Below are 27,470 nucleotides of genomic sequence, written 5' to 3'. Positions count from 1 at the left end.
TCTCATATTCTGCTTTCAGACTGTAGCCCCCTTTTATCCCTACGCTTCTCAGATAGGTGTAAATATATTTCCTGTATAAGTGGTTGCACGGTCACTTCTGTGTCCATTATTGAGTAGATATTACTTACAGTATGTGTTGTGGTGCTACGAGCAGCATATAAGGCGACGGAGACGTAGTACGTGTTGTAATTCCCTAAATATCGGTGTATTTTCATCAAATGAAAAGCATGCAGTATCTACTGTTTGCTCATTTAAGATATAGGTATTTTACAATAGTCATTGATGGGACCAAGAAACTGCATAACGAGACCTATTGTAACATGATATTTACAGCTAATCATTGTTCTTGCATTTTATAGAGACCCGTCTATTCATTGTTTTTGTATATCATATTTGCTTTGAATTCATTGGATGAGTCAGTGCACCTTGCATTTAATCCAAAAGAGAAACATCCAAGGGGCGCCGCCTTACGTAACAAATGCACAGCATGTTTTGATGGTTATTCAGGAAGACGTAAATAATAAAGAATGAAACTCTCCAATGCCAAGGTGATATTATATAATCTGGTGTTAGTTTACAAATACATGTTGAGGAAAAAGTCAAAATAGAACTTGTTCTCTTTCTTTCTCCATTGGGAGTATTTCGATTCATAGTGTCCTGATTTCCTTATCCATTTGTATAAAAGGCCTTGTGTATTTGCTACATGGTCATTCACACCGTTTATTCTACTGTGGATAGACGTAACTGTGAAGATGCAGCTCTATAAAATTGCACTCGTTGTGGCCTTGGGTAAGTTCAAACTTTCAAACGTGAGCTGTGTGAGTTCTATTGAAATGTGGACTGATAAATTCACTTATCTTTTAATTCATTGCCTATTTTCTACATCAACGTGACTTAAAGAGCGTACAAAAGGTAATTGGCAACATTATGAGGTTGAAAACTATATTCTTGCGTTGTTCTTTAAAGACATTTAACTACAGATGCACTGTTCTCCTTTCTAGTGTTCACAGCCTTCTTTGGCTCTGCCTATGGTGGCCACGGAGGGGGTGGCGGCAAAGGAGGCGGAGGAGGACATGGAGGCGGTGGAAAAGGAGGTGGTGGCAAAGGAGGCGGTGGCAAAGGAGGCGGTGGCAAAGGAGGCGGTGGCAAAGGAGGTGGTGGCAAAGGAGGCGGTGGCAAAGGAGGTGGCGGCCACGGAGGAGGTGGCGGAAAAGGAGGCGGTGGCAAAGGGGGTGGCGGCCACGGAGGAGGCGGCAAAGGTGGTGGGGGTCATGGTGGCGGCGGACATGGAGGTGGCGGCCACGGAGGTGGTCATGGTGGCGGCGGCGGCGGCCACGGTGGTGGTGGCCACGGAGGTGGTCACGGTGGCGGCGGCCATGGAGGAGGTGGCCATGGAGGCGGTGGCCACCATGGTTAAACTCAACAGGCTCTTCACATTTCTATCAAATGCTGGACATTTGATGCCATCGTTGCCATAGAATCGTTGACTACACCACACTATACAATGTCAACTTTGAGAAACGACTTCAAATAAAACCATGAAATGAATATGTCTTTTCGACTTTGTATTTACTTACTGCTTACCTGCAAATTAAAAGAAGAAACACATATCACCTATGTGGTACATGATGTATAATACAAACGCACATACGGAGAACCGTATCCTATTGATTACAAAAACAGCTGCAGCGAGAGCTAGTTTTAGTCCCATTCTTGGCATATGAATCCTCCTAATACAAAAGGTAATTTACAATTAAACATTGCAAATAATTCACTCCTTGCCTTGACTGTGTTGTCGGAAAGCCAATTTATAAATACATGGTATAAATCAGTTTCCACTAGTGAAATCATACACATCGTCCCTAGAATTAGCTCAACAGATTCCGTTGATAATTGCAAAATACCTTTATATCTATCCTATGAGAACATTTTGCTTTTAATGTATTTCAACATTTTGTCTTCACTGTGTATGCGTCAAAAACAGAACTCTTCCCCTCTAATACGTTTTGTCTCAAGATTTAAAAAATGTTCAACCCTACATAATCGTCCCCAAATGCTTCACATCTACCTTGTTCTTGTCCACGTTTAGGCGTTTCTGCATTTTAGCAGTTCTGACCTTGTGGAGAATTACAATAGTATTAAAGTAGCAACATACCATACCTAGTTAACTTCACACCTGTCAATTTGACTATCAGTTTGCTAACTGCATTGATACACTATCCGCACACCATAATAGGATGTCATTTAGCACTCTTTCTTAAATGTAATACCGTTGACATTACATTTAGTTTACTGTATTGCTGAGTCAGATGGAGATAGTATGCCCCTTACAGGTTACTGCGGTCAGCATATATTGGTACGCGATTTCGATCGTGTGGAAAGAGCTCAAAGAAATATTTTAAACATGCAGACTACAATAGTTGAATTAATTATCTAGGTTCTTTTAACTGCTTTGAAAAAAGCAACTCAGATGTGTGACATGGAGCGGTCTCATATTCTGCTTTCAGACTGTAGCCCCCTTTTATCCCTACGCTTCTCAGATAGGTGTAAATATATTTCCTGTATAAGTGGTTGCACGGTCACTTCTGTGTCCATTATTGAGTAGATATTACTTACAGTATGTGTTGTGGTGCTACGAGCAGCATATAAGGCGACGGAGACGTAGTACGTGTTGTAATTCCCTAAATATCGGTGTATTTTCATCAAATGAAAAGCATGCAGTATCTACTGTTTGCTCATTTAAGATATAGGTATTTTACAATAGTCATTGATGGGACCAAGAAACTGCATAACGAGACCTATTGTAACATGATATTTACAGCTAATCATTGTTCTTGCATTTTATAGAGACCCGTCTATTCATTGTTTTTGTATATCATATTTGCTTTGAATTCATTGGATGAGTCAGTGCACCTTGCATTTAATCCAAAAGAGAAACATCCAAGGGGCGCCGCCTTACGTAACAAATGCACAGCATGTTTTGATGGTTATTCAGGAAGACGTAAATAATAAAGAATGAAACTCTCCAATGCCAAGGTGATATTATATAATCTGGTGTTAGTTTACAAATACATGTTGAGGAAAAAGTCAAAATAGAACTTGTTCTCTTTCTTTCTCCATTGGGAGTATTTCGATTCATAGTGTCCTGATTTCCTTATCCATTTGTATAAAAGGCCTTGTGTATTTGCTACATGGTCATTCACACCGTTTATTCTACTGTGGATAGACGTAACTGTGAAGATGCAGCTCTATAAAATTGCACTCGTTGTGGCCTTGGGTAAGTTCAAACTTTCAAACGTGAGCTGTGTGAGTTCTATTGAAATGTGGACTGATAAATTCACTTATCTTTTAATTCATTGCCTATTTTCTACATCAACGTGACTTAAAGAGCGTACAAAAGGTAATTGGCAACATTATGAGGTTGAAAACTATATTCTTGCGTTGTTCTTTAAAGACATTTAACTACAGATGCACTGTTCTCCTTTCTAGTGTTCACAGCCTTCTTTGGCTCTGCCTATGGTGGCCACGGAGGGGGTGGCGGCAAAGGAGGCGGAGGAGGACATGGAGGCGGTGGAAAAGGAGGTGGTGGCAAAGGAGGCGGTGGCAAAGGAGGCGGTGGCAAAGGAGGCGGTGGCAAAGGAGGTGGTGGCAAAGGAGGCGGTGGCAAAGGAGGTGGCGGCCACGGAGGAGGTGGCGGAAAAGGAGGCGGTGGCAAAGGGGGTGGCGGCCACGGAGGAGGCGGCAAAGGTGGTGGGGGTCATGGTGGCGGCGGACATGGAGGTGGCGGCCACGGAGGTGGTCATGGTGGCGGCGGCGGCGGCCACGGTGGTGGTGGCCACGGAGGTGGTCACGGTGGCGGCGGCCATGGAGGAGGTGGCCATGGAGGCGGTGGCCACCATGGTTAAACTCAACAGGCTCTTCACATTTCTATCAAATGCTGGACATTTGATGCCATCGTTGCCATAGAATCGTTGACTACACCACACTATACAATGTCAACTTTGAGAAACGACTTCAAATAAAACCATGAAATGAATATGTCTTTTCGACTTTGTATTTACTTACTGCTTACCTGCAAATTAAAAGAAGAAACACATATCACCTATGTGGTACATGATGTATAATACAAACGCACATACGGAGAACCGTATCCTATTGATTACAAAAACAGCTGCAGCGAGAGCTAGTTTTAGTCCCATTCTTGGCATATGAATCCTCCTAATACAAAAGGTAATTTACAATTAAACATTGCAAATAATTCACTCCTTGCCTTGACTGTGTTGTCGGAAAGCCAATTTATAAATACATGGTATATATCAGTTTCCACTAGTGAAATCATACACATCGTCCCTAGAATTAGCTCAACAGATTCCGTTGATAATTGCAAAATACCTTTATATCTATCCTATGAGAACATTTTGCTTTTAATGTATTTCAACATTTTGTCTTCACTGTGTATGCGTCAAAAACAGAACTCTTCCCCTCTAATACGTTTTGTCTCAAGATTTAAAAAATGTTCAACCCTACATAATCGTCCCCAAATGCTTCACATCTACCTTGTTCTTGTCCACGTTTAGGCGTTTCTGCATTTTAGCAGTTCTGACCTTGTGGAGAATTACAATAGTATTAAAGTAGCAACATACCATACCTAGTTAACTTCACACCTGTCCATTTGACTATCAGTTTGCTAACTGCATTGATACACTATCCGCACACCATAATAGGATGTCATTTAGCACTCTTTCTTAAATGTAATACCGTTGACATTACATTTAGTTTACTGTATTGCTGAGTCAGATGGAGATAGTATGCCCCTTACAGGTTACTGCGGTCAGCATATATTGGTACGCGATTTCGATCGTGTGGAAAGAGCTCAAAGAAATATTTTAAACATGCAGACTACAATAGTTGAATTAATTATCTAGGTTCTTTTAACTGCTTTGAAAAAAGCAACTCAGATGTGTGACATGGAGCGGTCTCATATTCTGCTTTCAGACTGTAGCCCTCTTTTATCCCTACGCTTCTCAGATAGGTGTAAATATATTTCCTGTATAAGTGGTTGCACGGTCACTTCTGTGTCCATTATTGAGTAGATATTACTTACAGTATGTGTTGTGGTGCTACGAGCAGCATATAAGGCGACGGAGACGTAGTACGTGTTGTAATTCCCTAAATATCGGTGTATTTTCATCAAATGAAAAGCATGCAGTATCTACTGTTTGCTCATTTAAGATATAGGTATTTTACAATAGTCATTGATGGGACCAAGAAACTGCATAACGAGACCTATTGTAACATGATATTTACAGCTAATCATTGTTCTTGCATTTTATAGAGACCCGTCTATTCATTGTTTTTGTATGTCATATTTGCTTTGAATTCATTGGATGAGTCAGTGCACCTTGCATTTAATCCAACAGAGAAACATCCAAGGGGCGCCGCCTTACGTAACAAATGCACAGCATGTTTTGATGGTTATTCAGGAAGACGTAAATAATAAAGAATGAAACTCTCCAATGCCAAGGTGATATTATATAATCTGGTGTTAGTTTACAAATACATGTTGAGGAAAAAGTCAAAATAGAACTTGTTCTCTTTCTTTCTCCATTGGGAGTATTTCGATTCATAGTGTCCTGATTTCCTTATCCATTTGTATAAAAGGCCTTGTGTATTTGCTACATGGTCATTCACACCGTTTATTCTACTGTGGATAGACGTAACTGTGAAGATGCAGCTCTATAAAATTGCACTCGTTGTGGCCTTGGGTAAGTTCAAACTTTCAAACGTGAGCTGTGTGAGTTCTATTGAAATGTGGACTGATAAATTCACTTATCTTTTAATTCATTGCCTATTTTCTACAGCAACGTGACTTAAAGAGCGTACAAAAGGTAATTGGCAACATTATGAGGTTGAAAACTATATTCTTGCGTTGTTCTTTAAAGACATTTAACTACAGATGCACTGTTCTCCTTTCTAGTGTTCACAGCCTTCTTTGGCTCTGCCTATGGTGGCCACGGAGGGGGTGGCGGCAAAGGAGGCGGAGGAGGACATGGAGGCGGTGGAAAAGGAGGTGGTGGCAAAGGAGGCGGTGGCAAAGGAGGCGGTGGCAAAGGAGGCGGTGGCAAAGGAGGTGGTGGCAAAGGAGGCGGTGGCAAAGGAGGTGGCGGCCACGGAGGAGGTGGCGGAAAAGGAGGCGGTGGCAAAGGGGGTGGCGGCCACGGAGGAGGCGGCAAAGGTGGTGGGGGTCATGGTGGCGGCGGACATGGAGGTGGCGGCCACGGAGGTGGTCATGGTGGCGGCGGCGGCGGCCACGGTGGTGGTGGCCACGGAGGTGGTCACGGTGGCGGCGGCCATGGAGGAGGTGGCCATGGAGGCGGTGGCCACCATGGTTAAACTCAACAGGCTCTTCACATTTCTATCAAATGCTGGACATTTGATGCCATCGTTGCCATAGAATCGTTGACTACACCACACTATACAATGTCAACTTTGAGAAACGACTTCAAATAAAACCATGAAATGAATATGTCTTTTCGACTTTGTATTTACTTACTGCTTACCTGCAAATTAAAAGAAGAAACACATATCACCTATGTGGTACATGATGTATAATACAAACGCACATACGGAGAACCGTATCCTATTGATTACAAAAACAGCTGCAGCGAGAGCTAGTTTTAGTCCCATTCTTGGCATATGAATCCTCCTAATACAAAAGGTAATTTACAATTAAACATTGCAAATAATTCACTCCTTGCCTTGACTGTGTTGTCGGAAAGCCAATTTATAAATACATGGTATAAATCAGTTTCCACTAGTGAAATCATACACATCGTCCCTAGAATTAGCTCAACAGATTCCGTTGATAATTGCAAAATACCTTTATATCTATCCTATGAGAACATTTTGCTTTTAATGTATTTCAACATTTTGTCTTCACTGTGTATGCGTCAAAAACAGAACTCTTCCCCTCTAATACGTTTTGTCTCAAGATTTAAAAAATGTTCAACCCTACATAATCGTCCCCAAATGCTTCACATCTACCTTGTTCTTGTCCACGTTTAGGCGTTTCTGCATTTTAGCAGTTCTGACCTTGTGGAGAATTACAATAGTATTAAAGTAGCAACATACCATACCTAGTTAACTTCACACCTGTCAATTTGACTATCAGTTTGCTAACTGCATTGATACACTATCCGCACACCATAATAGGATGTCATTTAGCACTCTTTCTTAAATGTAATACCGTTGACATTACATTTAGTTTACTGTATTGCTGAGTCAGATGGAGATAGTATGCCCCTTACAGGTTACTGCGGTCAGCATATATTGGTACGCGATTTCGATCGTGTGGAAAGAGCTCAAAGAAATATTTTAAACATGCAGACTACAATAGTTGAATTAATTATCTAGGTTCTTTTAACTGCTTTGAAAAAAGCAACTCAGATGTGTGACATGGAGCGGTCTCATATTCTGCTTTCAGACTGTAGCCCTCTTTTATCCCTACGCTTCTCAGATAGGTGTAAATATATTTCCTGTATAAGTGGTTGCACGGTCACTTCTGTGTCCATTATTGAGTAGATATTACTTACAGTATGTGTTGTGGTGCTACGAGCAGCATATAAGGCGACGGAGACGTAGTACGTGTTGTAATTCCCTAAATATCGGTGTATTTTCATCAAATGAAAAGCATGCAGTATCTACTGTTTGCTCATTTAAGATATAGGTATTTTACAATAGTCATTGATGGGACCAAGAAACTGCATAACGAGACCTATTGTAACATGATATTTACAGCTAATCATTGTTCTTGCATTTTATAGAGACCCGTCTATTCATTGTTTTTGTATATCATATTTGCTTTGAATTCATTGGATGAGTCAGTGCACCTTGCATTTAATCCAAAAGAGAAACATCCAAGGGGCGCCGCCTTACGTAACAAATGCACAGCATGTTTTGATGGTTATTCAGGAAGACGTAAATAATAAAGAATGAAACTCTCCAATGCCAAGGTGATATTATATAATCTGGTGTTAGTTTACAAATACATGTTGAGGAAAAAGTCAAAATAGAACTTGTTCTCTTTCTTTCTCCATTGGGAGTATTTCGATTCATAGTGTCCTGATTTCCTTATCCATTTGTATAAAAGGCCTTGTGTATTTGCTACATGGTCATTCACACCGTTTATTCTACTGTGGATAGACGTAACTGTGAAGATGCAGCTCTATAAAATTGCACTCGTTGTGGCCTTGGGTAAGTTCAAACTTTCAAACGTGAGCTGTGTGAGTTCTATTGAAATGTGGACTGATAAATTCACTTATCTTTTAATTCATTGCCTATTTTCTACAGCAACGTGACTTAAAGAGCGTACAAAAGGTAATTGGCAACATTATGAGGTTGAAAACTATATTCTTGCGTTGTTCTTTAAAGACATTTAACTACAGATGCACTGTTCTCCTTTCTAGTGTTCACAGCCTTCTTTGGCTCTGCCTATGGTGGCCACGGAGGGGGTGGCGGCAAAGGAGGCGGAGGAGGACATGGAGGCGGTGGAAAAGGAGGTGGTGGCAAAGGAGGCGGTGGCAAAGGAGGCGGTGGCAAAGGAGGTGGTGGCAAAGGAGGCGGTGGCAAAGGAGGTGGCGGCCACGGAGGAGGTGGCGGAAAAGGACGCGGTGGCAAAGGGGGTGGCGGCCACGGAGGAGGCGGCAAAGGTGGTGGGGGTCATGGTGGCGGCGGACATGGAGGTGGCGGCCACGGAGGTGGTCATGGTGGCGGCGGCGGCGGCCACGGTGGTGGTGGCCACGGAGGTGGTCACGGTGGCGGCGGCCATGGAGGAGGTGGCCATGGAGGCGGTGGCCACCATGGTTAAACTCAACAGGCTCTTCACATTTCTATCAAATGCTGGACATTTGATGCCATCGTTGCCATAGAATCGTTGACTACACCACACTATACAATGTCAACTTTGAGAAACGACTTCAAATAAAACCATGAAATGAATATGTCTTTTCGACTTTGTATTTACTTACTGCTTACCTGCAAATTAAAAGAAGAAACACATATCACCTATGTGGTACATGATGTATAATACAAACGCACATACGGAGAACCGTATCCTATTGATTACAAAAACAGCTGCAGCGAGAGCTAGTTTTAGTCCCATTCTTGGCATATGAATCCTCCTAATACAAAAGGTAATTTACAATTAAACATTGCAAATAATTCACTCCTTGCCTTGACTGTGTTGTCGGAAAGCGAATTTATAAAAACATGGTATATATCAGTTTCCACTAGTGAAATCATACACGTCGTCCCTAGAATTAGCTCAACAGATTCCGTTGATAATTGCAAAATACCTATATATCTATCCTATGAGTACATTTTACTTTTAATGTATTTCAACATTTTGTCTTCACTGTGTATGCGTCAAAAACAGAACTCTTCCCCTCTAATACGTTTTGTCTCAAGATTTAAAGAAGTTTCAACCCTACATAATCGTCCCCAAATGCTTCACAAATACCTTGTTCTTGTCCACGTTTAGGCGTTTCTGCATTTTAGCAGTTCTGACCTTGTGGAGAATTACAATAGTATTAAAGTAGCTACATACCATACCTAGTTAACTTCACACCTGTCCATTTGACTATCAGTTTGCTAACTGCATTGATACACTATCCGCACACAATAATAGGATGTCATTTAGCACTCTTTCTCAAATGTAATACCGTTGACATTACATTTAGTTTACTGTATTGCTGAGTCAGATGGAGATAGTATGCCCCTTACAGGTTACTGCGGTCAGCATATATTGGTACGCGATTTCGATCGTGTGGAAAGAGCTCAAAGAAATATTTTAAACATGCAGACTACAATAGTTGAATTAATTATCTAGGTTCTTTTAACTGCTTTGAAAAAAGCAACTCAGATGTGTGACATGGAGCGGTCTCATATTCTGCTTTCAGACTGTAGCCCTCTTTTATCCCTACGCTTCTCAGATAGGTGTAAATATATTTCCTGTATAAGTGGTTGCACGGTCACTTCTGTGTCCATTATTGAGTAGATATTACTTACAGTATGTGTTGTGGTGCTACGAGCAGCATATAAGGCGACGGAGGCGTAGTACGTGTTGTAATTCCCTAAATATCGGTGTATTTTCATCAAATGAAAAGCATGCAGTATCTACTGTTTGCTCATTTAAGATATAGGTATTTTACAATAGTCATTGATGGGACCAAGAAACTGCATAACGAGACCTATTGTAACATGATATTTACAGCTAATCATTGTTCTTGCATTTTATAGAGACCCGTCTATTCATTGTTTTTGTATGTCATATTTGCTTTGAATTCATTGGATGAGTCAGTGCACCTTGCATTTAATCCAACAGAGAAACATCCAAGGGGCGCCGCCTTACGTAACAAATGCACAGCATGTTTTGATGGTTATTCAGGAAGACGTAAATAATAAAGAATGAAACTCTCCAATGCCAAGGTGATACTATATAATCTGGTGTTAGTTTACAAATACATGTTGAGGAAAAAGTCAAAATAGAACTTGTTCTCTTTCTTTCTCCATTGGGAGTATTTCGATTCATAGTGTCCTGATTTCCTTATCCATTTGTATAAAAGGCCTTGTGTATTTGCTACATGGTCATTCACACCGTTTATTCTACTGTGGATAGACGTAACTGTGAAGATGCAGCTCTATAAAATTGCACTCGTTGTGGCCTTGGGTAAGTTCAAACTTTCAAACGTGAGCTGTGTGAGTTCTATTGAAATGTGGACTGATAAATTCACTTATCTTTTAATTCATTGCCTATTTTCTACAGCAACGTGACTTAAAGAGCGTACAAAAGGTAATTGGCAACATTATGAGGTTGAAAACTATATTCTTGCGTTGTTCTTTAAAGACATTTAACTACAGATGCACTGTTCTCCTTTCTAGTGTTCACAGCCTTCTTTGGCTCTGCCTATGGTGGCCACGGAGGGGGTGGCGGCAAAGGAGGCGGAGGAGGACATGGAGGCGGTGGAAAAGGAGGTGGTGGCAAAGGAGGCGGTGGCAAAGGAGGCGGTGGCAAAGGAGGCGGTGGCAAAGGAGGTGGTGGCAAAGGAGGCGGTGGCAAAGGAGGTGGCGGCCACGGAGGAGGTGGCGGAAAAGGAGGCGGTGGCAAAGGGGGTGGCGGCCACGGAGGAGGCGGCAAAGGTGGTGGGGGTCATGGTGGCGGCGGACATGGAGGTGGCGGCCACGGAGGTGGTCATGGTGGCGGCGGCGGCGGCCACGGTGGTGGTGGCCACGGAGGTGGTCACGGTGGCGGCGGCCATGGAGGAGGTGGCCATGGAGGCGGTGGCCACCATGGTTAAACTCAACAGGCTCTTCACATTTCTATCAAATGCTGGACATTTGATGCCATCGTTGCCATAGAATCGTTGACTACACCACACTATACAATGTCAACTTTGAGAAACGACTTCAAATAAAACCATGAAATGAATTTGTCTTTTCGACTTTGTATTTACTTACTGCTTACCTGCAAATTAAAAGAAGAAACACATATCACCTATGTGGTACATGATGTATAATACAAACGCACATACGGAGAACCGTATCCTATTGATTACAAAAACAGCTGCAGCGAGAGCTAGTGTTAGTCCCATTCTTGGCATATGAATCCTCCTAATACAAAAGGTAATTAACAATTAAACATTGCAAATAATTCACTCCTTGCCTTGACTGTGTTGTCGGAAAGCCAATTTATAAATACATGGTATATATCAGTTTCCACTAGTGAAATCATACACATCGTCCCTAGAATTAGCTCAACAGATTCCGTTGATAATTGCAAAATACCTATATATCTATCCTATGAGTACATTTTACTTTTAATGTATTTCAACATTTTGTCTTCACTGTGTATGCGTCAAAAACAGAACTCTTCCCCTCTAATACGTTTTGTCTCAAGATTTAAAGAAGTTTCAACCCTACATAATCGTCCCCAAATGCTTCACAAATACCTTGTTCTTGTCCACGTTTAGGCGTTTCTGCATTTTAGCAGTTCTGACCTTGTGGAGAATTACAATAGTATTAAAGTAGCTACATACCATACCTAGTTAACTTCACACCTGTCCATTTGACTATCAGTTTGCTAACTGCATTGATACACTATCCGCACACAATAATAGGATGTCATTTAGCACTCTTTCTCAAATGTAATACCGTTGACATTACATTTAGTTTACTGTATTGCTGAGTCAGATGGAGATAGTATGCCCCTTACAGGTTACTGCGGTCAGCATATATTGGTACGCGATTTCGATCGTGTGGAAAGAGCTCAAAGAAATATTTTAAACATGCAGACTACAATAGTTGAATTAATTATCTAGGTTCTTTTAACTGCTTTGAAAAAAGCAACTCAGATGTGTGACATGGAGCGGTCTCATATTCTGCTTTCAGACTGTAGCCCTCTTTTATCCCTACGCTTCTCAGATAGGTGTAAATATATTTCGTGTATAAGTGGTTGCACGGTCACTTCTGTGTCCATTATTGAGTAGATATCACTTACAGTATGTGTTGTGGTGCTACGAGCAGCATATAAGGCGACGGAGGCGTAGTACGTGTTGTAATTCCCTAAATATCGGTGTATTTTCATCAAATGAAAAGCATGCAGTATCTACTGTTTGCTCATTTAAGATATAGGTATTTTACAATAGTCATTGATGGGACCAAGAAACTGCATAACGAGACCTATTGTAACATGATATTTACAGCTAATCATTGTCCTTGCATTTTATAGAGACCCGTCTATTCATTGTTTTTGTATGTCATATTTGCTTTGAATTCATTGGATGAGTCAGTGCACCTTGCATTTAATCCAACAGAGAAACATCCAAGGGGCGCCGCCTTACGTAACAAATGCACAGCATGTTTTGATGGTTATTCAGGAAGACGTAAATAATAAAGAATGAAACTCTCCAATGCCAAGGTGATATTATATAATCTGGTGTTAGTTTACAAATACATGTTGAGGAAAAAGTCAAAATAGAACTTGTTCTCTTTCTTTCTCCATTGGGAGTATTTCGATTCATAGTGTCCTGATTTCCTTATCCATTTGTATAAAAGGCCTTGTGTATTTGCTACGTGGTCATTCACACCGTTTATTCTACTGTGGATAGACGTAACTGTGAAGATGCAGCTCTATAAAATTGCACTCGTTGTGGCCTTGGGTAAGTTCAAACTTTCAAACGTGAGCTGTGTGAGTTCTATTGAAATGTGGACTGATAAATTCACTTATCTTTTAATTCATTGCCTATTTTCTACAGCAACGTGACTTAAAGAGCGTACAAAAGGTAATTGGCAACATTATGAGGTTGAAAACTATATTCTTGCGTTGTTCTTTAAAGACATTTAACTACAGATGCACTGTTCTCCTTTCTAGTGTTCACAGCCTTCTTTGGCTCTGCCTATGGTGGCCACGGAGGGGGTGGCGGCAAAGGAGGCGGAGGAGGACATGGAGGCGGTGGAAAAGGAGGTGGTGGCAAAGGAGGCGGTGGCAAAGGAGGCGGTGGCAAAGGAGGCGGTGGCAAAGGAGGTGGTGGCAAAGGAGGCGGTGGCAAAGGAGGTGGCGGCCACGGAGGAGGTGGCGGAAAAGGAGGCGGTGGCAAAGGGGGTGGCGGCCACGGAGGAGGCGGCAAAGGTGGTGGGGGTCATGGTGGCGGCGGACATGGAGGTGGCGGCCACGGAGGTGGTCATGGTGGCGGCGGCGGCGGCCACGGTGGTGGTGGCCACGGAGGTGGTCACGGTGGCGGCGGCCATGGAGGAGGTGGCCATGGAGGCGGTGGCCACCATGGTTAAACTCAACAGGCTCTTCACATTTCTATCAAATGCTGGACATTTGATGCCATCGTTGCCATAGAATCGTTGACTACACCACACTATACAATGTCAACTTTGAGAAACGACTTCAAATAAAACCATGAAATGAATTTGTCTTTTCGACTTTGTATTTACTTACTGCTTACCTGCAAATTAAAAGAAGAAACACATATCACCTATGTGGTACATGATGTATAATACAAACGCACATACGGAGAACCGTATCCTATTGATTACAAAAACAGCTGCAGCGAGAGCTAGTGTTAGTCCCATTCTTGGCATATGAATCCTCCTAATACAAAAGGTAATTAACAATTAAACATTGCAAATAATTCACTCCTTGCCTTGACTGTGTTGTCGGAAAGCCAATTTATAAATACATGGTATATATCAGTTTCCACTAGTGAAATCATACACATCGTCCCTAGAATTAGCTCAACAGATTCCGTTGATAATTGCAAAATACCTATATATCTATCCTATGAGTACATTTTACTTTTAATGTATTTCAACATTTTGTCTTCACTGTGTATGCGTCAAAAACAGAACTCTTCCCCTCTAATACGTTTTGTCTCAAGATTTAAAGAAGTTTCAACCCTACATAATCGTCCCCAAATGCTTCACAAATACCTTGTTCTTGTCCACGTTTAGGCGTTTCTGCATTTTAGCAGTTCTGACCTTGTGGAGAAGTACAATAGTATTAAAGTAGCTACATACCATACCTAGTTAACTTCACACCTGTCCATTTGACTATCAGTTTGCTAACTGCATTGATACACTATCCGCACACAATAATAGGATGTCATTTAGCACTCTTTCTCAAATGTAATACCGTTGACATTACATTTAGTTTACTGTATTGCTGAGTCAGATGGAGATAGTATGCCCCTTACAGGTTACTGCGGTCAGCATATATTGGTACGCGATTTCGATCGTGTGGAAAGAGCTCAAAGAAATATTTTAAACATGCAGACTACAATAGTTGAATTAATTATCTAGGTTCTTTTAACTGCTTTGAAAAAAGCAACTCAGATGTGTGACATGGAGCGGTCTCATATTCTGCTTTCAGACTGTAGCCCTCTTTTATCCCTACGCTTCTCAGATAGGTGTAAATATATTTCGTGTATAAGTGGTTGCACGGTCACTTCTGTGTCCATTATTGAGTAGATATCACTTACAGTATGTGTTGTGGTGCTACGAGCAGCATATAAGGCGACGGAGGCGTAGTACGTGTTGTAATTCCCTAAATATCGGTGTATTTTCATCAAATGAAAAGCATGCAGTATCTACTGTTTGCTCATTTCAGATATAGGTATTTTACAATAGTCATTGATGGGACCAAGAAACTGCATAACGAGACCTATTGTAACATGATATTTACAGCTAATCATTGTTCTTGCATTTTATAGAGACCCGTCTATTCATTGTTTTTGTATGTCATATTTGCTTTGAATTCATTGGATGAGTCAGTGCACCTTGCATTTAATCCAACAGAGAAACATCCAAGGGGCGCCGCCTTACGTAACAAATGCACAGCATGTTTTGATGGTTATTCAGGAAGACGTAAATAATAAAGAATGAAACTCTCCAATGCCAAGGTGATATTATATAATCTGGTGTTAGTTTACAAATACATGTTGAGGAAAAAGTCAAAATAGAACTTGTTCTCTTTCTTTCTCCATTGGGAGTATTTCGATTCATAGTGTCCTGATTTCCTTATCCATTTGTATAAAAGGCCTTGTGTATTTGCTACGTGGTCATTCACACCGTTTATTCTACTGTGGATAGACGTAACTGTGAAGATGCAGCTCTATAAAATTGCACTCGTTGTGGCCTTGGGTAAGTTCAAACTTTCAAACGTGAACTGTGTGAGTTCTATTGAAATGTGGACTGATAAATTCACTTATCTTTTAATTCATTGCCTATTTTCTACAGCAACGTGACTTAAAGAGCGTACAAAAGGTAATTGGCAACATTATGAGGTTGAAAACTATATTCTTGCGTTGTTCTTTAAAGACATTTAACTACAGATGCACTGTTCTCCTTTCTAGTGTTCACAGCCTTCTTTGGCTCTGCCTATGGTGGCCACGGAGGGGGTGGCGGCAAAGGAGGCGGAGGAGGACATGGAGGCGGTGGAAAAGGAGGTGGTGGCAAAGGAGGCGGTGGCAAAGGAGGCGGTGGCAAAGGAGGTGGTGGCAAAGGAGGCGGTGGCAAAGGAGGTGGCGGCCACGGAGGAGGTGGCGGAAAAGGAGGCGGTGGCAAAGGGGGTGGCGGCCACGGAGGAGGCGGCAAAGGTGGTGGGGGTCATGGTGGCGGCGGACATGGAGGTGGCGGCCACGGAGGTGGTCATGGTGGCGGCGGCGGCGGCCACGGTGGTGGTGGCCACGCAGGTGGTCACGGTGGCGGCGGCCATGGAGGAGGTGGCCATGGAGGCGGTGGCCACCATGGTTAAACTCAACAGGCTCTTCACATTTCTATCAAATGCTGGACATTTGATGCCATCGTTGCCATAGAATCGTTGACTACACCACACTATACAATGTCAACTTTGAGAAACGACTTCAAATAAAACCATGAAATGAATTTGTCTTTTCGACTTTGTATTTACTTACTGCTTACCTGCAAATTAAAAGAAGAAACACATATCACCTATGTGGTACATGATGTATAATACAAACGCACATACGGAGAACCGTATCCTATTGATTACAAAAACAGCTGCAGCGAGAGCTAGTGTTAGTCCCATTCTTGGCATATGAATCCTCCTAATACAAAAGGTAATTAACAATTAAACATTGCAAATAATTCACTCCTTGCCTTGACTGTGTTGTCGGAAAGCCAATTTATAAATACATGGTATATATCAGTTTCCACTAGTGAAATCATACACATCGTCCCTAGAATTAGCTCAACAGATTCCGTTGATAATTGCAAAATACCTATATATCTATCCTATGAGTACATTTTACTTTTAATGTATTTCAACATTTTGTCTTCACTGTGTATGCGTCAAAAACAGAACTCTTCCCCTCTAATACGTTTTGTCTCAAGATTTAAAGAAGTTTCAACCCTACATAATCGTCCCCAAATGCTTCACAAATACCTTGTTCTTGTCCACGTTTAGGCGTTTCTGCATTTTAGCAGTTCTGACCTTGTGGAGAAGTACAATAGTATTAAAGTAGCTACATACCATACCTAGTTAACTTCACACCTGTCCATTTGACTATCAGTTTGCTAACTGCATTGATACACTATCCGCACACAATAATAGGATGTCATTTAGCACTCTTTCTCAAATGTAATACCGTTGACATTACATTTAGTTTACTGTATTGCTGAGTCAGATGGAGATAGTATGCCCCTTACAGGTTACTGCGGTCAGCATATATTGGTACGCGATTTCGATCGTGTGGAAAGAGCTCAAAGAAATATTTTAAACATGCAGACTACAATAGTTGAATTAATTATCTAGGTTCTTTTAACTGCTTTGAAAAAAGCAACTCAGATGTGTGACATGGAGCGGTCTCATATTCTGCTTTCAGACTGTAGCCCTCTTTTATCCCTACGCTTCTCAGATAGGTGTAAATATATTTCCTGTATAAGTGGTTGCACGGTCACTTCTGTGTCCATTATTGAGTAGATATTACTTACAGTATGTGTTGTGGTGCTACGAGCAGCATATAAGGCGACGGAGGCGTAGTACGTGTTGTAATTCCCTAAATATCGGTGTATTTTCATCAAATGAAAAGCATGCAGTATCTACTGTTTGCTCATTTAAGATATAGGTATTTTACAATAGTCATTGATGGGACCAAGAAACTGCATAACGAGACCTATTGTAACATGATATTTACAGCTAATCATTGTCCTTGCATTTTATAGAGACCCGTCTATTCATTGTTTTTGTATGTCATATTTGCTTTGAATTCATTGGATGAGTCAGTGCACCTTGCATTTAATCCAACAGAGAAACATCCAAGGGGCGCCGCCTTACGTAACAAATGCACAGCATGTTTTGATGGTTATTCAGGAAGACGTAAATAATAAAGAATGAAACTCTCCAATGCCAAGGTGATATTATATAATCTGGTGTTAGTTTACAAATACATGTTGAGGAAAAAGTCAAAATAGAACTTGTTCTCTTTCTTTCTCCATTGGGAGTATTTCGATTCATAGTGTCCTGATTTCCTTATCCATTTGTATAAAAGGCCTTGTGTATTTGCTACGTGGTCATTCACACCGTTTATTCTACTGTGGATAGACGTAACTGTGAAGATGCAGCTCTATAAAATTGCACTCGTTGTGGCCTTGGGTAAGTTCAAACTTTCAAACGTGAACTGTGTGAGTTCTATTGAAATGTGGACTGATAAATTCACTTATCTTTTAATTCATTGCCTATTTTCTACAGCAACGTGACTTAAAGAGCGTACAAAAGGTAATTGGCAACATTATGAGGTTGAAAACTATATTCTTGCGTTGTTCTTTAAAGACATTTAACTACAGATGCACTGTTCTCCTTTCTAGTGTTCACAGCCTTCTTTGGCTCTGCCTATGGTGGCCACGGAGGGGGTGGCGGCAAAGGAGGCGGAGGAGGACATGGAGGCGGTGGAAAAGGAGGTGGTGGCAAAGGAGGCGGTGGCAAAGGAGGCGGTGGCAAAGGAGGCGGTGGCAAAGGAGGTGGTGGCAAAGGAGGCGGTGGCAAAGGAGGTGGCGGCCACGGAGGAGGTGGCGGAAAAGGAGGCGGTGGCAAAGGGGGTGGCGGCCACGGAGGAGGCGGCAAAGGTGGTGGGGGTCATGGTGGCGGCGGACATGGAGGTGGCGGCCACGGAGGTGGTCATGGTGGCGGCGGCGGCGGCCACGGTGGTGGTGGCCACGGAGGTGGTCACGGTGGCGGCGGCCATGGAGGAGGTGGCCATGGAGGCGGTGGCCACCATGGTTAAACTCAACAGGCTCTTCACATTTCTATCAAATGCTGGACATTTGATGCCATCGTTGCCATAGAATCGTTGACTACACCACACTATACAATGTCAACTTTGAGAAACGACTTCAAATAAAACCATGAAATGAATTTGTCTTTTCGACTTTGTATTTACTTACTGCTTACCTGCAAATTAAAAGAAGAAACACATATCACCTATGTGGTACATGATGTATAATACAAACGCACATACGGAGAACCGTATCCTATTGATTACAAAAACAGCTGCAGCGAGAGCTAGTGTTAGTCCCATTCTTGGCATATGAATCCTCCTAATACAAAAGGTAATTAACAATTAAACATTGCAAATAATTCACTCCTTGCCTTGACTGTGTTGTCGGAAAGCCAATTTATAAATACATGGTATATATCAGTTTCCACTAGTGAAATCATACACATCGTCCCTAGAATTAGCTCAACAGATTCCGTTGATAATTGCAAAATACCTATATATCTATCCTATGAGTACATTTTACTTTTAATGTATTTCAACATTTTGTCTTCACTGTGTATGCGTCAAAAACAGAACTCTTCCCCTCTAATACGTTTTGTCTCAAGATTTAAAGAAGTTTCAACCCTACATAATCGTCCCCAAATGCTTCATAAATACCTTGTTCTTGTCCACGTTTAGGCGTTTCTGCATTTTAGCAGTTCTGACCTTGTGGAGAATTACAATAGTATTAAAGTAGCTACATACCATACCTAGTTAACTTCACACCTGTCCATTTGACTATCAGTTTGCTAACTGCATTGATACACTATCCGCACACAATAATAGGATGTCATTTAGCACTCTTTCTCAAATGTAATACCGTTGACATTACATTTAGTTTACTGTATTGCTGAGTCAGATGGAGATAGTATGCCCCTTACAGGTTACTGCGGTCAGCATATATTGGTACGCGATTTCGATCGTGTGGAAAGAGCTCAAAGAAATATTTTAAACATGCAGACTACAATAGTTGAATTAATTATCTAGGTTCTTTTAACTGCTTTGAAAAAAGCAACTCAGATGTGTGACATGGAGCGGTCTCATATTCTGCTTTCAGACTGTAGCCCTCTTTTATCCCTACGCTTCTCAGATAGGTGTAAATATATTTCCTGTATAAGTGGTTGCACGGTCACTTCTGTGTCCATTATTGAGTAGATATCACTTACAGTATGTGTTGTGGTGCTACGAGCAGCATATAAGGCGACGGAGGCGTAGTACGTGTTGTAATTCCCTAAATATCGGTGTATTTTCATCAAATGAAAAGCATGCAGTATCTACTGTTTGCTCATTTAAGATATAGGTATTTTACAATAGTCATTGATGGGACCAAGAAACTGCATAACGAGACCTATTGTAACATGATATTTACAGCTAATCATTGTTCTTGCATTTTATAGAGACCCGTCTATTCATTGTTTTTGTATGTCATATTTGCTTTGAATTCATTGGATGAGTCAGTGCACCTTGCATTTAATCCAACAGAAAAACATCCAAGGGGCGCCGCCTTACGTAACAAATGCACAGCATGTTTTGATGGTTATTCAGGAAGACGTAAATAATAAAGAATGAAACTCTCCAATGCCAAGGTGATATTATATAATCTGGTGTTAGTTTACAAATACATGTTGAGGAAAAAGTCAAAATAGAACTTGTTCTCTTTCTTTCTCCATTGGGAGTATTTCGATTCATAGTGTCCTGATTTCCTTATCCATTTGTATAAAAGGCCTTGTGTATTTGCTACATGGTCATTCACACCGTTTATTCTACCGTGGATAGACGTAACTGTGAAGATGCAGCTCTATAAAATTGCACTCGTTGTGGCCTTGGGTAAGTTCAAACTTTCAAACGTGAGCTGTGTGAGTTCTATTGAAATGTGGACTGATAAATTCACTTATCTTTTAATTCATTGCCTATTTTCTACAGCAACGTGACTTAAAGAGCGTACAAAAGGTAATTGGCAACAGTATGAGGTTGAAAACTATATTCTTGCGTTGTTCTTTAAAGACATTTAACTACAGATGCACTGTTCTCCTTTCTAGTGTTCACAGCCTTCTTTGGCTCTGCCTATGGTGGCCACGGAGGGGGTGGCGGCAAAGGAGGCGGAGGAGGACATGGAGGCGGTGGAAAAGGAGGTGGTGGCAAAGGAGGCGGTGGCAAAGGAGGCGGTGGCAAAGGAGGTGGTGGCAAAGGAGGCGGTGGCAAAGGAGGTGGCGGCCACGGAGGAGGTGGCGGAAAAGGAGGCGGTGGCAAAGGGGGTGGCGGCCACGGAGGAGGCGGCAAAGGTGGTGGGGGTCATGGTGGCGGCGGACATGGAGGTGGCGGCCACGGAGGTGGTCATGGTGGCGGCGGCGGCGGCCACGGTGGTGGTGGCCACGGAGGTGGTCACGGTGGCGGCGGCCATGGAGGAGGTGGCCATGGAGGCGGTGGCCACCATGGTTAAACTCAACAGGCTCTTCACATTTCTATCAAATGCTGGACATTTGATGCCATCGTTGCCATAGAATCGTTGACTACACCACACTATACAATGTCAACTTTGAGAAACGACTTCAAATAAAACCATGAAATGAATTTGTCGTTTCGACTTTGTATTTACTTACTGCTTACCTGCAAATTAAAAGAAGAAACACATATCACCTATGTGGTACATGATGTATAATACAAACGCACATACGGAGAACCGTATCCTATTGATTACAAAAACAGCTGCAGCGAGAGCTAGTGTTAGTCCCATTGTTGGCATATGAATCCTCCTAATACAAAAGGTAATTAACAATTAAACATTGCAAATAATTCACTCCTTGCCTTGACTGTGTTGTCGGAAAGCCAATTTATAAATACATGGTATATATCAGTTTCCACTAGTGAAATCATACACATCGTCCCTAGAATTAGCTCAACAGATTCCGTTGATAATTGCAAAATACCTATATATCTATCCTATGAGTACATTTTACTTTTAATGTATTTCAACATTTTGTCTTCACTGTGTATGCGTCAAAAACAGAACTCTTCCCCTCTAATACGTTTTGTCTCAAGATTTAAAGAAGTTTCAACCCTACATAATCGTCCCCAAATGCTTCACAAATACCTTGTTCTTGTCCACGTTTAGGCGTTTCTGCATTTTAGCAGTTCTGACCTTGTGGAGAATTACAATAGTATTAAAGTAGCTACATACCATACCTAGTTAACTTCACACCTGTCCATTTGACTATCAGTTTGCTAACTGCATTGATACACTATCCGCACACAATAATAGGATGTCATTTAGCACTCTTTCTCAAATGTAATACCGTTGACATTACATTTAGTTTACTGTATTGCTGAGTCAGATGGAGATAGTATGCCCCTTACAGGTTACTGCGGTCAGCATATATTGGTACGCGATTTCGATCGTGTGGAAAGAGCTCAAAGAAATATTTTAAACATGCAGACTACAATAGTTGAATTAATTATCTAGGTTCTTTTAACTGCTTTGAAAAAAGCAACTCAGATGTGTGACATGGAGCGGTCTCATATTCTGCTTTCAGACTGTAGCCCTCTTTTATCCCTACGCTTCTCAGATAGGTGTAAATATATTTCCTGTATAAGTGGTTGCACGGTCACTTCTGTGTCCATTATTGAGTAGATATCACTTACAGTATGTGTTGTGGTGCTACGAGCAGCATATAAGGCGACGGAGGCGTAGTACGTGTTGTAATTCCCTAAATATCGGTGTATTTTCATCAAATGAAAAGCATGCAGTATCTACTGTTTGCTCATTTAAGATATAGGTATTTTACAATAGTCATTGATGGGACCAAGAAACTGCATAACGAGACCTATTGTAACATGATATTTACAGCTAATCATTGTCCTTGCATTTTATAGAGACCCGTCTATTCATTGTTTTTGTATGTCATATTTGCTTTGAATTCATTGGATGAGTCAGTGCACCTTGCATTTAATCCAACAGAGAAACATCCAAGGGGCGCCGCCTTACGTAACAAATGCACAGCATGTTTTGATGGTTATTCAGGAAGACGTAAATAATAAAGAATGAAACTCTCCAATGCCAAGGTGATATTATATAATCTGGTGTTAGTTTACAAATACATGTTGAGGAAAAAGTCAAAATAGAACTTGTTCTCTTTCTTTCTCCATTGGGAGTATTTCGATTCATAGTGTCCTGATTTCCTTATCCATTTGTATAAAAGGCCTTGTGTATTTGCTACGTGGTCATTCACACCGTTTATTCTACTGTGGATAGACGTAACTGTGAAGATGCAGCTCTATAAAATTGCACTCGTTGTGGCCTTGGGTAAGTTCAAACTTTCAAACGTGAACTGTGTGAGTTCTATTGAAATGTGGACTGATAAATTCACTTATCTTTTAATTCATTGCCTATTTTCTACAGCAACGTGACTTAAAGAGCGTACAAAAGGTAATTGGCAACATTATGAGGTTGAAAACTATATTCTTGCGTTGTTCTTTAAAGACATTTAACTACAGATGCACTGTTCTCCTTTCTAGTGTTCACAGCCTTCTTTGGCTCTGCCTATGGTGGCCACGGAGGGGGTGGCGGCAAAGGAGGCGGAGGAGGACATGGAGGCGGTGGAAAAGGAGGTGGTGGCAAAGGAGGCGGTGGCAAAGGAGGCGGTGGCAAAGGAGGCGGTGGCAAAGGAGGTGGTGGCAAAGGAGGCGGTGGCAAAGGAGGTGGCGGCCACGGAGGAGGTGGCGGAAAAGGAGGCGGTGGCAAAGGGGGTGGCGGCCACGGAGGAGGCGGCAAAGGTGGTGGGGGTCATGGTGGCGGCGGACATGGAGGTGGCGGCCACGGAGGTGGTCATGGTGGCGGCGGCGGCGGCCACGGTGGTGGTGGCCACGGAGGTGGTCACGGTGGCGGCGGCCATGGAGGAGGTGGCCATGGAGGCGGTGGCCACCATGGTTAAACTCAACAGGCTCTTCACATTTCTATCAAATGCTGGACATTTGATGCCATCGTTGCCATAGAATCGTTGACTACACCACACTATACAATGTCAACTTTGAGAAACGACTTCAAATAAAACCATGAAATGAATTTGTCTTTTCGACTTTGTATTTACTTACTGCTTACCTGCAAATTAAAAGAAGAAACACATATCACCTATGTGGTACATGATGTATAATACAAACGCACATACGGAGAACCGTATCCTATTGATTACAAAAACAGCTGCAGCGAGAGCTAGTGTTAGTCCCATTGTTGGCATATGAATCCTCCTAATACAAAAGGTAATTAACAATTAAACATTGCAAATAATTCACTCCTTGCCTTGACTGTGTTGTCGGAAAGCCAATTTATAAATACATGGTATATATCAGTTTCCACTAGTGAAATCATACACATCGTCCCTAGAATTAGCTCAACAGATTCCGTTGATAATTGCAAAATACCTATATATCTATCCTATGAGTACATTTTACTTTTAATGTATTTCAACATTTTGTCTTCACTGTGTATGCGTCAAAAACAGAACTCTTCCCCTCTAATACGTTTTGTCTCAAGATTTAAAGAAGTTTCAACCCTACATAATCGTCCCCAAATGCTTCACAAATACCTTGTTCTTGTCCACGTTTAGGCGTTTCTGCATTTTAGCAGTTCTGACCTTGTGGAGAATTACAATAGTATTAAAGTAGCTACATACCATACCTAGTTAACTTCACACCTGTCCATTTGACTATCAGTTTGCTAACTGCATTGATACACTATCCGCACACAATAATAGGATGTCATTTAGCACTCTTTCTCAAATGTAATACCGTTGACATTACATTTAGTTTACTGTATTGCTGAGTCAGATGGAGATAGTATGCCCCTTACAGGTTACTGCGGTCAGCATATATTGGTACGCGATTTCGATCGTGTGGAAAGAGCTCAAAGAAATATTTTAAACATGCAGACTACAATAGTTGAATTAATTATCTAGGTTCTTTTAACTGCTTTGAAAAAAGCAACTCAGATGTGTGACATGGAGCGGTCTCATATTCTGCTTTCAGACTGTAGCCCTCTTTTATCCCTACGCTTCTCAGATAGGTGTAAATATATTTCGTGTATAAGTGGTTGCACGGTCACTTCTGTGTCCATTATTGAGTAGATATCACTTACAGTATGTGTTGTGGTGCTACGAGCAGCATATAAGGCGACGGAGGCATAGTACGTGTTGTAATTCCCTAAATATCGGTGTATTTTCATCAAATGAAAAGCATGCAGTATCTACTGTTTGCTCATTTCAGATATAGGTATTTTACAATAGTCATTGATGGGACCAAGAAACTGCATAACGAGACCTATTGTAACATGATATTTACAGCTAATCATTGTTCTTGCATTTTATAGAGACCCGTCTATTCATTGTTTTTGTATGTCATATTTGCTTTGAATTCATTGGATGAGTCAGTGCACCTTGCATTTAATCCAACAGAGAAACATCCAAGGGGCGCCGCCTTACGTAACAAATGCACAGCATGTTTTGATGGTTATTCAGGAAGACGTAAATAATAAAGAATGAAACTCTCCAATGCCAAGGTGATATTATATAATCTGGTGTTAGTTTACAAATACATGTTGAGGAAAAAGTCAAAATAGAACTTGTTCTCTTTCTTTCTCCATTGGGAGTATTTCGATTCATAGTGTCCTGATTTCCTTATCCATTTGTATAAAAGGCCTTGTGTATTTGCTACGTGGTCATTCACACCGTTTATTCTACTGTGGATAGACGTAACTGTGAAGATGCAGCTCTATAAAATTGCACTCGTTGTGGCCTTGGGTAAGTTCAAACTTTCAAACGTGAACTGTGTGAGTTCTATTGAAATGTGGACTGATAAATTCACTTATCTTTTAATTCATTGCCTATTTTCTACAGCAACGTGACTTAAAGAGCGTACAAAAGGTAATTGGCAACATTATGAGGTTGAAAACTATATTCTTGCGTTGTTCTTTAAAGACATTTAACTACAGATGCACTGTTCTCCTTTCTAGTGTTCACAGCCTTCTTTGGCTCTGCCTATGGTGGCCACGGAGGGGGTGGCGGCAAAGGAGGCGGAGGAGGACATGGAGGCGGTGGAAAAGGAGGTGGTGGCAAAGGAGGCGGTGGCAAAGGAGGCGGTGGCAAAGGAGGCGGTGGCAAAGGAGGTGGTGGCAAAGGAGGCGGTGGCAAAGGAGGTGGCGGCCACGGAGGAGGTGGCGGAAAAGGAGGCGGTGGCAAAGGGGGTGGCGGCCACGGAGGAGGCGGCAAAGGTGGTGGGGGTCATGGTGGCGGCGGACATGGAGGTGGCGGCCACGGAGGTGGTCATGGTGGCGGCGGCGGCGGCCACGGTGGTGGTGGCCACGGAGGTGGTCACGGTGGCGGCGGCCATGGAGGAGGTGGCCATGGAGGCGGTGGCCACCATGGTTAAACTCAACAGGCTCTTCACATTTCTATCAAATGCTGGACATTTGATGCCATCGTTGCCATAGAATCGTTGACTACACCACACTATACAATGTCAACTTTGAGAAACGACTTCAAATAAAACCATGAAATGAATTTGTCTTTTCGACTTTGTATTTACTTACTGCTTACCTGCAAATTAAAAGAAGAAACACATATCACCTATGTGGTACATGATGTATAATACAAACGCACATACGGAGAACCGTATCCTATTGATTACAAAAACAGCTGCAGCGAGAGCTAGTGTTAGTCCCATTCTTGGCATATGAATCCTCCTAATACAAAAGGTAATTAACAATTAAACATTGCAAATAATTCACTCCTTGCCTTGACTGTGTTGTCGGAAAGCCAATTTATAAATACATGGTATATATCAGTTTCCACTAGTGAAATCATACACATCGTCCCTAGAATTAGCTCAACAGATTCCGTTGATAATTGCAAAATACCTATATATCTATCCTATGAGTACATTTTACTTTTAATGTATTTCAACATTTTGTCTTCACTGTGTATGCGTCAAAAACAGAACTCTTCCCCTCTAATACGTTTTGTCTCAAGATTTAAAGAAGTTTCAACCCTACATAATCGTCCCCAAATGCTTCACAAATACCTTGTTCTTGTCCACGTTTAGGCGTTTCTGCATTTTAGCAGTTCTGACCTTGTGGAGAAGTACAATAGTATTAAAGTAGCTACATACCATACCTAGTTAACTTCACACCTGTCCATTTGACTATCAGTTTGCTAACTGCATTGATACACTATCCGCACACAATAATAGGATGTCATTTAGCACTCTTTCTCAAATGTAATACCGTTGACATTACATTTAGTTTACTGTATTGCTGAGTCAGATGGAGATAGTATGCCCCTTACAGGTTACTGCGGTCAGCATATATTGGTACGCGATTTCGATCGTGTGGAAAGAGCTCAAAGAAATATTTTAAACATGCAGACTACAATAGTTGAATTAATTATCTAGGTTCTTTTAACTGCTTTGAAAAAAGCAACTCAGATGTGTGACATGGAGCGGTCTCATATTCTGCTTTCAGACTGTAGCCCTCTTTTATCCCTACGCTTCTCAGATAGGTGTAAATATATTTCCTGTATAAGTGGTTGCACGGTCACTTCTGTGTCCATTATTGAGTAGATATTACTTACAGTATGTGTTGTGGTGCTA

General features: G+C 41.6%; 11 protein-coding genes across 11 annotated transcripts; all 11 read left to right on the top strand.

Moving 5' to 3' along the window:
* The first annotated feature begins 585 nt into the window (after positions 1–585).
* LOC125378767 lies at positions 586–1,548 on the top strand. Its single transcript, XM_048394730.1, has 2 exons — positions 586–789; positions 1,002–1,548. Exon 2 carries the CDS (start codon positions 1,029–1,031, stop codon positions 1,476–1,478), a length of 450 nt encoding a protein of 149 aa, XP_048250687.1. The 5' UTR covers positions 586–789; positions 1,002–1,028; the 3' UTR covers positions 1,479–1,548.
* Positions 1,549–3,073: 1,525 nt separating this feature from the next.
* On the top strand, positions 3,074–4,036 carry LOC125378766. Its single transcript, XM_048394729.1, has 2 exons — positions 3,074–3,277; positions 3,490–4,036. Exon 2 carries the CDS (start codon positions 3,517–3,519, stop codon positions 3,964–3,966), a length of 450 nt encoding a protein of 149 aa, XP_048250686.1. The 5' UTR covers positions 3,074–3,277; positions 3,490–3,516; the 3' UTR covers positions 3,967–4,036.
* A 1,357-nt stretch (positions 4,037–5,393) lies between these two features.
* Positions 5,394–6,524, top strand: LOC124116922. The gene is made up of 2 exons (XM_046478563.1): positions 5,394–5,765; positions 5,978–6,524. Exon 2 carries the CDS (start codon positions 6,005–6,007, stop codon positions 6,452–6,454), a length of 450 nt encoding a protein of 149 aa, XP_046334519.1. The 5' UTR covers positions 5,394–5,765; positions 5,978–6,004; the 3' UTR covers positions 6,455–6,524.
* Positions 6,525–8,050: 1,526 nt separating this feature from the next.
* On the top strand, positions 8,051–8,997 carry LOC125378765. The gene is made up of 2 exons (XM_048394728.1): positions 8,051–8,253; positions 8,466–8,997. Exon 2 carries the CDS (start codon positions 8,493–8,495, stop codon positions 8,925–8,927), a length of 435 nt encoding a protein of 144 aa, XP_048250685.1. The 5' UTR covers positions 8,051–8,253; positions 8,466–8,492; the 3' UTR covers positions 8,928–8,997.
* A 1,539-nt stretch (positions 8,998–10,536) lies between these two features.
* LOC125378764 lies at positions 10,537–11,485 on the top strand. The gene is made up of 2 exons (XM_048394727.1): positions 10,537–10,726; positions 10,939–11,485. The coding sequence occupies exon 2, from the start codon at positions 10,966–10,968 to the stop codon at positions 11,413–11,415; it is 450 nt and encodes a 149-aa protein (XP_048250684.1). The 5' UTR covers positions 10,537–10,726; positions 10,939–10,965; the 3' UTR covers positions 11,416–11,485.
* Positions 11,486–13,139: 1,654 nt separating this feature from the next.
* On the top strand, positions 13,140–13,973 carry LOC125378763. Its single transcript, XM_048394726.1, has 2 exons — positions 13,140–13,214; positions 13,427–13,973. The coding sequence occupies exon 2, from the start codon at positions 13,454–13,456 to the stop codon at positions 13,901–13,903; it is 450 nt and encodes a 149-aa protein (XP_048250683.1). The 5' UTR covers positions 13,140–13,214; positions 13,427–13,453; the 3' UTR covers positions 13,904–13,973.
* A 1,654-nt stretch (positions 13,974–15,627) lies between these two features.
* LOC125378762 lies at positions 15,628–16,446 on the top strand. Its single transcript, XM_048394725.1, has 2 exons — positions 15,628–15,702; positions 15,915–16,446. The coding sequence occupies exon 2, from the start codon at positions 15,942–15,944 to the stop codon at positions 16,374–16,376; it is 435 nt and encodes a 144-aa protein (XP_048250682.1). The 5' UTR covers positions 15,628–15,702; positions 15,915–15,941; the 3' UTR covers positions 16,377–16,446.
* Positions 16,447–18,100: 1,654 nt separating this feature from the next.
* On the top strand, positions 18,101–18,934 carry LOC125378761. Its single transcript, XM_048394724.1, has 2 exons — positions 18,101–18,175; positions 18,388–18,934. Exon 2 carries the CDS (start codon positions 18,415–18,417, stop codon positions 18,862–18,864), a length of 450 nt encoding a protein of 149 aa, XP_048250681.1. The 5' UTR covers positions 18,101–18,175; positions 18,388–18,414; the 3' UTR covers positions 18,865–18,934.
* Positions 18,935–20,570: 1,636 nt separating this feature from the next.
* On the top strand, positions 20,571–21,407 carry LOC125378760. The gene is made up of 2 exons (XM_048394723.1): positions 20,571–20,663; positions 20,876–21,407. The coding sequence occupies exon 2, from the start codon at positions 20,903–20,905 to the stop codon at positions 21,335–21,337; it is 435 nt and encodes a 144-aa protein (XP_048250680.1). The 5' UTR covers positions 20,571–20,663; positions 20,876–20,902; the 3' UTR covers positions 21,338–21,407.
* Positions 21,408–23,061: 1,654 nt separating this feature from the next.
* Positions 23,062–23,895, top strand: LOC125378759. The gene is made up of 2 exons (XM_048394722.1): positions 23,062–23,136; positions 23,349–23,895. The coding sequence occupies exon 2, from the start codon at positions 23,376–23,378 to the stop codon at positions 23,823–23,825; it is 450 nt and encodes a 149-aa protein (XP_048250679.1). The 5' UTR covers positions 23,062–23,136; positions 23,349–23,375; the 3' UTR covers positions 23,826–23,895.
* Positions 23,896–25,549: 1,654 nt separating this feature from the next.
* On the top strand, positions 25,550–26,383 carry LOC125378758. Its single transcript, XM_048394721.1, has 2 exons — positions 25,550–25,624; positions 25,837–26,383. The coding sequence occupies exon 2, from the start codon at positions 25,864–25,866 to the stop codon at positions 26,311–26,313; it is 450 nt and encodes a 149-aa protein (XP_048250678.1). The 5' UTR covers positions 25,550–25,624; positions 25,837–25,863; the 3' UTR covers positions 26,314–26,383.
* The last annotated feature ends 1,087 nt before the right edge of the window (positions 26,384–27,470 follow it).

This window comes from Haliotis rufescens, unplaced genomic scaffold (genome assembly GCF_023055435.1).
Source record: "Haliotis rufescens isolate VD_foot unplaced genomic scaffold, xgHalRufe1.0.p SCAF_13, whole genome shotgun sequence".
Taxonomy (NCBI): domain Eukaryota; kingdom Metazoa; phylum Mollusca; class Gastropoda; order Lepetellida; family Haliotidae; genus Haliotis; species Haliotis rufescens.
Note: the sequence above shows the minus strand (reverse complement) of the source record. Positions and strands in the feature narration are given on the sequence as shown.